General features: G+C 35.7%; 1 protein-coding gene across 3 annotated transcripts in view; it reads left to right on the plus strand.

Annotated features, from left to right (window-relative positions):
• WDPCP (WD repeat containing planar cell polarity effector) overlaps nucleotides 1–12,793 on the plus strand; it is a 394,349-nt gene that overhangs the window by 200,483 nt on the left and 181,073 nt on the right. For all 3 annotated transcript variants that reach the window (XM_086701002.1, XM_086701003.1, XM_086701004.1), the window contains one exon: nucleotides 2,760–2,823. In XM_086701002.1, coding sequence (XP_086557128.1) covers nucleotides 2,760–2,823 — 64 coding nt within the window. The remainder of the gene's footprint in view (nucleotides 1–2,759; nucleotides 2,824–12,793) is intronic.

Here is a 12,793-nt window from a genome sequence, read left to right on the forward strand (position 1 = left end):
GGTTGACCATTCTGCCCAATTCCAAAGCCAATCCTTCATTTTATCATAGTGCTCATCATTATCTCTCACCTAGAAAGAACAATACATCCTATCTTGTCCCTCTTAATTTCACTTTCTCCAATTTTAATTTATCATATATATGGTTGCCAAATTGATGTATTGATGGATATGTTAGACACTTTAAATTTAAAGTACCTTGGGGCGCCTGGGTGGCGCAGTCGGTTAAGCGTCCGACTTCAGCCAGGTCACGATCTCGCGGTCCGTGAGTTCGAGCCCCGCGTCGGGCTCTGGGCTGACAGCTCAGAGCCTGGAGCCTGTTTCGGATTCTGTGTCTCCCTCTCTCTCTGCCCCTCCCCCGTTCATGCTCTGTCTCTCTCTGTCCCAAAAATAAATAAATGTTGAAAAAAAAAAATTTAAAGTACCTGGAAATAAAAGTTTGGAGCTCAGGAAAGAAAGGGAACCTAGGGATTCGTAAGTTATTGATGTAATTATCAATGTCATGAAGTGGGTAAGGTTACTGGGGAGACTAGAGTAGTTAGTATAAATAAGAGGACCGTAGAACACCAACTTTATGGAGTAGGCATAGAACAAACTGGGAAAGGAGACTAAGAAAATGAAATGTCAGAAATGAGAAAACAAAGAATGGCATCTCCAAATGCAAGGAAAAAGGGAGTTTCAAGGAGGGGAAATTTGTGGGGTCAGATGTGGCCAAAAGGGCACACAAGATGAGAACTTATCTTACATTTCATCATTAGAAGCTGGAAGATTACTATTGACAGAAAAGTTTCAGTGTAGCGGGATCAAATGTAAAATAGCAATGAATGTATGAACAAGTTGTACAATTTGCTACAGTCCTCTGTTTCTCATTACATCCCACCTCCACTGAATACACAAGGAATCAGTAAACTGCCTGGAACAAAAGAAATACAACTGCCTTCTGATCTTCCATAGTTAAAGGGATTCAGGCAAATACTGGAGAGGTTAGTAAGAAGGGTGAAGGAGGAGATTGGCAATAAGAGTCATTAATTTTTTGTTAGCACTTAAATTATTTTAGCTATTTTACTGATAAAATTTATGTAATCTGTTAATATTCCATATTTCTGATGTGTTGCAATTGAAATCTTTATATTTTATACTGTCATATTTCACAATATAAAATAGAGAACAGAGTACAACCTGGTTATTTACCTGCTTGTTTCTGGAGTCAGAAATTCTCACAATTATATCTATGTAAATCTCAGCATTCAAACCAAAAAAAAAAAAAAAAAAAGACCTTTCCTTCTAAAACTCTGTGCAAAGTATGTGATCATAACATGCTTTGCTTTCAGGAGCTTCAACTTTCCTGTGAAGGTAATTAATTTAAACTGTAGTTTTCATATATCTTGGGCTAAAATTAAACTTTCACTAAAAAGAATTATCAGGGGCACCTGCGTGGCTCACTCGGTTAAGCGCCCATCTTCGATTCAGGTCATGATATCACAGTTCATGGGTTCGAGCCTCGTGTCAGGCTCTGTGCTGACAGCTCGGTGCCTGGAGCCTGCTTTGAATTCTGTGTCTTCATCTCTCTTTGCCCCTACCCCACTTGTGCTCTCTCACTCTCTCTCTCTCTCTCAAAAATGAATAAACAGGGGCGCCTGGGTGGCGCAGTCGGTTGAGCGTCCGACTTCAGCCAGGTCACGATCTCGCAGTCCGTGAGTTCGAGCCCCGCGTCGGGCTCTGGGCTGGTGGCTCAGAGCCTGGAGCCTGTTTCCGATTCTGTGTCTCCCTCTCTCTCTGCCCCTCCCCCGTTCATGCTCTGTCTCTCTCTGTCCCAAAAATGAATGGACGTTGAAAAAAAAAAAAAAAAATTAATAAAAAAAAAAAAAAAAAAATGAATAAACATTATAAAAAAATAATTATCAAAGTTATACTTTAGGAAAAGTGTATATTGTGTAAAAAGAGTAGAAAAGTCATGTTTGAAGTATTTAGAAAATACTTAAGAATACTTAGAAAAGGGGCGCCTAGGTGGCTCAATCAATCAGTAAAGCATCCAAGTTTGGCTCAGGTTATGATCTCACGGTTTGTGGGTTTGAGCTCTGAGTCAGGCTCTCTGCTGTCTGTGGAGTCCACTTCAGATCTTCTGTCTCCTCTGTATGCCCCTCCCCAGCTTCCTCCCTCCCTCCCTCCCTCTCTCCCTCTGTCTCTCTGTCTCTGTCTCAAAAATAAATAAGCATTAAAAAAACATACTTAGAAAATACGTTAAAATATTTAGAAACCATTTCTACTGTCATTTTCGAACAACCTAGGGTGTATATTTTCCAAAACTCACAAATATGACTTTTGTAATAATACAGCGTATGGCTTCTCAACTTTTACCTATGAAACACAAAAGTATAATTATTCGGTTTGGTAATTACTGTTATCTTGCTATATTCTACATATTCCCATACTTTTCTCTTACAAAACATGATAAAGTTAAAAATTATGAGAGACTTTTTCCTAAGCAATTATTTCCCTACATTCAACAGCACCTTCTCTGGGTTATGCTTATCCTTGCAAATTGCATTGAAGGCCTCTGCAGGCTCTTTGACTAAGGCCCTTCTAAGTGCAATAACATTTCACATACAGAAAATCCCAGCAGGCAAATTCCCTACTGTTTGAAAATATTTTTCCCATCAGAAGAACAAAAAACAGTAACACATAAATACATTAAACAAGCAGCTCTCTTCTTTTATGGTTTTGTTCATAACTAACATATACATTTCTTTTCTTCATTATAGGTACCAGAGATTTGAAAAGGCATTTCTGTTAGCTGTTGACATTGGTGCTCGTGACCTGTTTATGGTGAGTCATTCCCAGAGATGATTTTGTGCCTTCAGTTCTAAGGCTGAGTAAGTTGTCAGCTTTTGTGACCATTAAAAAGGATTAGTGTCATTTGTGCCTTAGACACATGGTGAGAAAGCATTATTCCTTCTTGGCTTGCAGCTTTGCCTTCATGAAACTGGTCAATAGCCATCTAGTCTCTTTTGACTCGTTGACATTTTCTTTGCTGGGGCCCAAAGGATTTTTTATGTTTTCTAAGAATTTATAATTCTTGAACTTTTCTCCTCGTGTACCTTGATGTGAGGGGATGACACCTTTCTATCTAATAAGCGTGTCCTTTTAATCCATTCTCTAAAGTACAGCTACAGAAGCCAGGACATAGGGCAAAATATGTACCATAGATTTTGAATGTGCTCAAGTTTGTCCCTTAGATTTTAGTGTAAAGTAACAAATTATGAATGTTCTCACTTATATTTTTAAAGTAACCACAGTGCAAAACACATCCAAGAAGTTATAAATTCATATACACTTTAGTCCTCCCATTTATTAGCTAACAGCCAGTTTCTTACAGATCCTTGTGCTCTGTATCAGGTTCTTCCAAGATCTTTTACCACAATGTCACAGTGAGGTCAGATGAGGTGGTGTTCCTTTCCCGGTTTCCTAGCATATTCTGCTCCACAGAAAATTCATTGTTGTCAAGGAAACCAATAAAGTAAAAGCTTCTTGAAAACGAAACAAAAAAAATTCTGGAAGGCTCTTTTACCTGAATCTTCTGCACAATGAAAACATTTCTGTAGTTTAAGCTTTGATGCTTTAGGTATTAAAATGGCTTCATGACATTAGATCACTTGTCTTTGGAATGAGTTTGTTGTTTAAATTCTAACTTTGCATCATTCAGTTAAATTGTGCTTTCATTGATCGTGAAGAAATCTCTAATTCAAAAAGTTATTATTTATCATCTGTATTTTGTTTTGTCAAATTGAATAGACATATTCATATATTGAGAGAAGGTTTTATTTGGCCAATATCTCTACATGTAGACATCACAATGTCAGAAATAACAACACTTTTTAGATTTTTTGACCCCACTATCTATCTCTACTTTCTCACCTTTACCAGAATTCACCTCAGTAAAGGTAGATTTTCTTCATATTTCTTTATTCATAAGGTTGTTTTTGAGTCTTAGTGGGGATAATGTATTGAAAGTACTTTGTAAACTGGTAAGTAATATACAGATATCATGTGTTATTATTGTTGAGACAGAGCAACTATTGTTATTACATAGCCATGTAAAAAATAATGAATACCTGAAACAGGGCTTGAATTATATGAATGTAAAAGAGAGGATATTTTGTAAGCAAAAGCAATATGATTCAGCAAGACCTTAGATTAAAACAAAATATTTTGGTTATAAGAATAAATAATATTATAATAGAAAGTAAACAATACAATAAAGAGAGTAAAACTAAAAAACCAATGGACCTCCTTTAAAATACCTCTCTGTGTGGGGCGCCTGGGTGGCGCAGTCGGTTAAGCGTCCGACTTTAGCCAGGTCACGATCTCGCGGTCCGTGAGTTCGAGCCCCGCGTCAGGCTCTGGGCTGATGGCTCAGAGTCTGGAGCCTGTTTCCGATTCTGTGTCTCCCTCTCTCTCTGCCCCTCCCCCGTTCATGCTCTGTCTCTCTCTGTCCCAAAAATAAATAAACGTTGAAAAAAAAAATTAAAAAATTAAAAAAAAAATACCTGTGAATATATTCATTCCCTATACTTTTTGTTTATAACTTGATTTTTTTCTTTCAACAATATGACATAGTTTTCCATATCAGTAAACATAAGTGTATGTCATTTCTTTAATGTTTACGTTGTATTCCATTTTATATGTGATAACTGGCATAAAAACAGGCACACAGACCAATGGAACAGAATAAAGAGCCCAGAAATGATCCCATGCATATATGGTCAACTAGTCTTTGACCAAGAATACACAATGGGGACAAGTTAGTTTTTTCTTTCTTTTTTTTTTTTTCTTTCTTTAATATAATTTATTGTCAAATTGGCTAACATACAGTGTGTAAAGTGTGCTCTTGGTTTTTGGAGTAGACTCCCATGGTTCATTGCTTACACACAACACACAGCGCTCATCCCAACAAGTGCCCTCCTCAATGCCCATCACCCACTTTCCCCTCTCCCCTACCCCTCCATCCACCCTCAGTTTGTTCTCTGTATTTAAGAGTCTCTTATGGTTTGCCTCCCTCCTCTCTGTTTGTAACTATTTTTTCCCCTTCCCTTCCCCTATGGTCTTCTGTTAAGTTTCTCAAGATCCACATATGAGTGAAAACATACGATATCTGTTCTTCTCTGACTTGTATCACTCAGCATAATACCTTCCATTTCTATTCACCTTGCTGCAAATGGCATGATTTCATTCTTTCTCATTGCCAAGTAGTATTCCATTGTATATATAAACCACATCTTTTTATCTATTTATCAGTTGATGGGCATTTAGGCTCTTTCCATAATTTGGCTATTATTGAAAGTGCTGCTATAAACATTGGGGTACATGTGCCCCTATGAATCAGCATCCCTGATTCCTGTATCCCTTGGATAAATTCAATAAGTGGTGGTAGGAAAATTGGATATCCGCATGCAAAATAATGAACCTGGACTCCTATCTTACATGCCTCAGAAAAACTAAAAATGAATTGAAGACTTAAATGTAAGACCTATAACCATAAAGTCCTAGAAGAAAACATTGAGAAAAAGCTCCTTGACATTGGTCTTGGCAGTGTGAGGTTTTTATTTTTTGTGGGTTTTTTTGTTTGTGTATTTGTTTTTGTTGTTTTTTTGATAAAAGACAATAAAAGCATAGGCCACCAAAGCTAAAATAAGTGACACTATGTCAAACCAAAAAGTTTCTGCACAGCAAAAGAAATAGTCAAAAAAACCCAAAAAGGCAATGTACAAATGGGAGAAAATATTTGTAAATCATATATTTGATAAGGGGTTAATATCCAAAATATATTACAACTTCTACAACTCAATAGCAAAAAAATCAAACAATTCAATTAAAACATGAGCAAAGGACCTGAAAAGACATTTTTCCAAAGAGGACATACAGATGGCCAACAGGTACATGAAAAGGTACTCAACATCACTAATCATCAGGGAAATGCAAATCAAAACCACATTGAGATAATACCTCACACCTGTTAGGATGTCTTTTATCAAAAAAGAGATTACAAAAGTTGGCAGAGATGTGGAGAAAAGGGAACGCTTGTTCACTGTTGGTGTGAGTGTAAACTGGTGCAGCCACTATGGAAAACAATATGGAGGCTCTTTAAAAAATTAAAAATAAAACTGCCACATAACCCAGAAATCCCACTTCTGGGTAGATGCCCAAAGGAAACAAAACCAGTATCTCGAAGAAGTATCTGTACCCATGTGTACAGCAGCATTATTCAGGTAGCCAAGATGTGGAAATAACCTAAGTGTCCATTGACAGATGAAGGAAATCTTGCCATTTGCTATACCATTGACCAACCTGGAGGGCTTAATGCTAAGGAAAATAAGAGAAAGACAAATACTGTCTGGTGTCAGTTATATATGGAATCTTAAAAAGTAAATAAAAACTGGTTTCATAGAAATAGAGAGTAAAGTGGTGGTTGCTAGGGGCTGGTTAGTGCTCTTTGTGCCTTGTTTTAAAAATCTTCAAGGTCTTGAAATTTTCAAGGTCTTGAAAATTCTTCTTTTTTCTAAAGATTTTGTTTTTAAGTAATTTCTATACCCAATATGGGCTTGAACTCACACACCCCAGATCAAGAGTTGCATGCTCTGCTGACTGAGCCAGCCAAGCACCTCCAAAATTCTCCTTTTTATCTTCCAGAATTTGTATTATTTTAATGTTAACATTTAAACCTACAATCCACCTCTATTGATTTTTTTAGAGGATATGGCGCAAAATTAACTTCCGTCATATGTATATCCAGTTGACCTGTGACCATTGATTGACAAAATTGTACTTTGATGCTTTACAGGGTCACCTTTGTCATAAATGAGGTTCCCACAGAAATGCATATCAAAACCATAATGAGATATAACCTCACACCAGTCAGAATGGTTAGTATCAAAGAGACAGGAAATAACAAGTGGTGGCAAGGATGTGGAGAATGTTGGTGGGAATGTAAATTGTTCACTATAGATAACAGTATGCAGATTTCTCAAAAAAATAAAAATGGAAATACCATATAATCCAGTAATTCTGCTACTGGGTATTTACCCAAAGACAATGAAAACACTGTTTGGAAAAGACACACGCACCCCTGTTTATTGCAACATTATCTACAATAGCCAAGGTGTGGAAGCAACCCAAATGCCCATCCATAGATGAATGGATAAAGATGTTATATATATATATATATATATATATATATATATATATATATATATATACACACACACACACACACACACAGAATGGAATAATAGCCATAAAAAAGAATGAAATCTTGCCATTTGTGACAACATGGATGGACCTAGAGGATATTATGCTACGTGAAATAAGTCAGAAAAAAACACTGTGTATTTTCACCTATATGTGGAAGCTACAAGTAAAAACAAATGAACAAATAAACACCAAAAGAAACAGAAACAGGCTCATAAATACAGAGAACAAACTGGTGGTTGTCAAAATAGAGGGGTATAGGGGGATGGGTGAAATAGGTGAAGGGGATTAAGAACTAAAAATTTTTAGTTATAAAATAAGTTAGGGAAGTGCAGCATAGGGAATATAGTAGATAATGTAATAAATTGGTATGTTGACAGATGGCAACTACACTTATTGTATGTAGTAAGCATTACATAATGTATAGATTTGTAGAACCACTATGTTGTACACCAGCAAATAATAGAATACTGCATGTCAACTATAATTCAATCAGAATAAGCCAATCAAGTGTCCTATATGTGTATTACTAGATTCTGTCCTTGCTCCAATACTAAACTTCTTTAATTACTTTATAAGTATTTATATCCAATAATGTAAGTCTTCCAAGTTTGTTTAAATGTGTTGTTCTTACTCTAACCTGTGATAGATGATTAAGTCATGGATTTTTTAGCTACTGTATCCTAATGTATGCATTCAAGGGTATAATCTCCATTCAACGATGGCCTTGATTGCATTCTGACAATTTTATGTGTCTGTTTTTCGTTATCATTCAGCTCAAAGTATTTCTAAACATTTCTGTTATGAATTCTTTGTCCTAGGTTTCTTACATTTCCTAATTTCAAATAATAAAACATTTTCTAGGGGCGCCTGGGTGGCGCAGTTGGTTAAGCGTCCGACTTCAGCCAGGTCACGATCTTGAGGTCCGTGAGTTCGAGCCCCGCGTCAGGCTCTGAGCTGATGGCTCAGAGCCTGGAGCCTGTTTCCGATTCTGTGTCTCCCTCTCTCTCTGACCCTCCCCCGTTCATGCTCTGTCTCTCTCTGTCCCAAAAATAAATAAACGTTGAAAAAAAAAATTTTTAATAAAACATTTTCTAGACAGACACACACACACACACACACACACACACACACACACACACCCCTTAACCTATTCTGTATTACATCAACCCTTTGAAATTAGTTGAAATTCCCTTATGGCCCATTATATGGTCAATGGTAAAATTTGCATGTGCACTGAAAAAAAATGTGTAGCCAATAGTTTACAGTTGTTGAATGCAGTGTTCTATATAAAATCAAGTGTGTTAATCATGTTTTTCAGTTCTTTTAAGAACTGTTGTATTTTCTTGATATATTGAGCCTTTAACATTATGAAACATTCTTCTATCTTCTAGTAATGCTTCTTGCCTTAAAACCTACTTCATCTCAAAGTATACCTACACCAGTTTTATTTTGGTTTGTATTTGCTTCAAATCTTTTATATCCATGTTTCTTTATATTTTGAGTTGCATCTCTTATAAGCAATAAATAGTTGTATATTTTTAATCAGGGGTCACCTTTGTCTTTTAATTAGATTATTTAATTGGATTGTAAATAATATAATTGTGTTTGTCCTACCCACTTTCTTTTCTGTTTTTCCCGCCTATTCTATGTCCTTTTACCTAACCATCCTTGCCCTTTTTTATGTTAACTCTATTATTCCATTTTTTCCCTTCTATTAGCTTATTAATTACATTTTTTCCTCTAATTTTTTCTTTTGATTCCTATCCTTATGGTGAATCTTTCTGTCTTTCTGTTCTTGTTTGGGGGTCATTTGGTTTTAACTCTCTGCCTTTTTTTTTTTTTTTTTTTTTTTTTTTTTGAAAAACCATAGCATTTTTAAAATGTAGTGATAATTTGAGGCTGTGTATGATGTTGTTTTCCTCCAGAAAGAATTTACTTTTGCTTCTAGAAGTTAGTTAGGGTAAAGGTTAAAAGATACCTTACTCCATTCTGGGATTGAGTTTGTTTGAACATGAGTTTCAGTCTAAGAGCCAATTTATTTCTACTTTATACTGAACATCAAGAGTGTAGCCCTTCAGGAGTCCCAGTTAGAAGCCTTGTCTGTTCAGCAGACCCTGAAGTATAACTTAGTAGCCTTAGCCCATTGACTCTACCTAATGTTCAATGTGGTTTCTCAACTTCTCAAACACTACTTTCTGTTAAGTTTCTCACCTTCTTGGCCACCAATTACATATTGGCAAATACTTTGAAAAGCAAAAGCTGCACCAAATGTCAGGCTTACCTCTCTGGGTTTTGCTTCTGTCTAGAATCTTGGCCCTTCAAATACTCACTGTCTTGTTCTCCAATGTCTTCAAACAGAATTTTAAAAATTATTTTACCCAGCTGTTTTAGTTGTTCTCAGCAAGACTATTAGTCTGATATGTTCTCATCTGGGATAACTGGAATGAGAAGTTCTGCAGTATGTTTTTGGAAGGTGAGTGAAGTGTTAAGCTTGGCACTAGCTGCTTTCCAATTCTGGATAACCCCCCTGCAGTGCGCTGTTATGTTTGAACTATTAATCGCTAAGAGCCTTAAATGTCACAAATTCTGCTTTAAAGCATGACATATCATCAATTTTATGCCCCAAATGGAACAAATGAAATTATATAAGATGTTGTTTATACTAGGGTTTATTGTTTAATTGTAGTAAAAGCACTAAAAAGAAAAACCTAAGTTTTTAAAATTCTAACTTATGTTCAAAAAAGTAAAAAAAGTAATTTTCAGTTCTTCAAGTTGAAGAATTATAGAAATCTTATAAGATTAATAATGCAGATCTTTCCTTTTGCTAATGAAGATATTTGTGTATGCCAGCTTAAATTTATAGTCTGTCTTGCTTGAAGGCATACCAAGTGCTTTATCAGTAACAAAATCATTACATCTCACAAAGTTAAAGGAGTTAACTTTTCTTGATCACCTGCAAAGGTGTTATACCAGATAATGCCTTATATAATGGTATAATATATTATGTCAATATGTTATATAAAACATACATTATACCACTTTATAAATTATCTTATTTAATTCTCATAATAATCCTAGACAATAGAATTATTATACCTATGTTACAGTTGCTAAAAGTAATTATAAGGACAACTGAGAATTGTGATTCAAACTAAGGTGTATTTGACTCTAAAGTTCATGCTGTTTCCATTTATACCAAACTACTTATACAAACTAAAAATTTAGAAGTTCCCCAAAGCTCAGTGATTTATGACTTGATGACTCCCTATTACTAACTTCAAAAAGCTATTCTTTTCCTTTTATTCTTTACCAAAGTTCAAAAGTTATCAGTAACACTGTTTATTGCAGAATGGCATCTGATCTATCCTGAATGATACACAGAACCCAGTTTATTTGGAATATCATTCATCTAAATTAAGAGCTCTTAGTCTGTAATAAAAGGAAGTGCACAGTGAATATAGAAAGGACCACAGAAAAATAGCACCAATTGCCTATTTCCCTATTTTCTCATTCATGTCTCCAAGAAAAAAAAAAAAAAAACTCACACATTTAGTGATAGTTTTCTTAGAGAGGAATGTGGTATATGCCAGACATGATATTGATAGATCTTCCAGGACTATGAGTCTGCTCTTTGAGAACCCATTTGCATCTTGGGAGACACAAAGAGTTGTATCTTAGACTGTCATTTGAACTGAATAGGTGTAATACTTTTTGAAGTGTCCATTCCCAATTTCTTGTCTTTTAGAAACCATTAGCTTCTAGGGGCACTTGGGTGACTCAGACAGTTAGGCATCCAACTTCAGCTCAGGTAATGATCTCAACAGTCTGTGAGATCAAGCCCCAAGTGGGGCTCTGTGCTGACAGCTTGGAGTCTGGAGCCTGCTTTGGAGTGTGTGTCTCCTTCTCTCTTCCCCTCCCCTGCTCATTCTCTATCTGTCTCTCAAAGGTAAGTAATTTAAAAATATTTAAAAAACAAAACAAAACACTAGCTTCTCATTGATCCCTATAGTTCAAGGTTGTTTCCTACCAAAACCCAAGCAAAAGGGAATAATTATATAGTCAATATTGGCAGAACTGTTTTAAAATATTACTGGTAAGAGAAGAGGATCTTCCACTTCCAGCTACTGGACAAACTGGTTTCAGACTTGTGCTCCCACTGTAAACTACTATAAAACTACACAAAATATGAGACAACAGTTTTTAGGCATTGGACAATAAGTAAGCCCTGCAGGACTTTGATTCTTAAAAGAGGAGGAATATACAGATGGCCCTCTATATAATTTCCAGAACAGAGACCAGTGATATCTCTCAGATGAAGAGCCAGGGATAAGAGTTCAGAATTCAAAGATGATAAATGATATAGAATTTATGGGGCAGGATACCAGAATGGTAAAATCTATGTGAAGAGTGGGGACCCAGAAGTCTACAAGGTGGTTACTTGGGTCCTTGATGGAAGGCTAAGCAGCAAGTATATATTAGGCCTACCAAAGAGTCACTGCTGTGAGACTGAGAGCTAAACGGAGAGCCTTCATAATGGTGACAGGTGCTGGAATTCTGGCTCAAAGTGAAGCAACCTCACTGGGCATTTTTATGAAACTCTAGAAATGCTATGCTTGAAGATGAAGAACTTATTCCAGGACTGTGTACAAAACCAGATCTGCCTTCAAAAATCACAAAACCTAACTTGACAGAATCAAAAGAATTCACCACTAATTTGATACCCTGCTAGTACAAAAATCAACATCCTTTAAAGAAAGCATTACCCAAACTACTTATAATGTGATTTTCAGCACACAATAACACATCATTAGGTGGTTAAAGAAGCAGGAAAATGTGATGTATAAATAATGAAGAGAAAAAGGAGCTAATGGTAACAGACCTGAGAGGACCCAGATGTTGAAAGGGGCAGAAAAAACTTTGGAGCAGCTGTTATAAATATGTTTAAGTATTTTAAAGGAAGAGATGAATATAATGATTGAATATATATGGATTCTCAAGAGAGACAAGGAAACTATTTTTTAAAGGGGGCAAAAGAAATTCTAGAACTGAAAAATGTGAAACCTGAAATGAAAAACTCCCTGGGTAGGCTTAGCAAAAGATTGGACAGTATAATAAAGGATCCATAGAAAGACATCAAGACAGATAAATGGAAATCATCCAGTATTAATAAAAAGAAGGAAAAATACAAAAATTAATAAAGGCTGAGTAACTTGTGAAACCCAAATCCAGTGGTCTAAAATACATGTCATTGCTGGAAAACATTAGTCTATGGATCGAAGCTCAGTGAACTCCAAATAAACAAAGCAATACTTAGGCACACTACATCTTGGCATAGCATACCCAAACTACTGAAAATCAGTGATTAAGATAAAAATCTTTTAAAAAACTCAACAACAACAAAAAAAGACTTAGAAGGACCAACTAATATGAATTATAGCTTACTTCTCATCAGAAAAAATAATGCCAAAAGATAATGTAGCAACATCTTCAATGAACTGAAAAAATAACACAATACAAAATTTTATATCCAGTGAAAATTACCTTAAAA

The sequence above is a fragment of the Puma concolor genome, chromosome A3, assembly GCF_028749965.1.
Source record: "Puma concolor isolate L17-30 chromosome A3, mPumCon1.1.hap2, whole genome shotgun sequence".
In the NCBI taxonomy this organism is placed as follows: domain Eukaryota; kingdom Metazoa; phylum Chordata; class Mammalia; order Carnivora; family Felidae; genus Puma; species Puma concolor.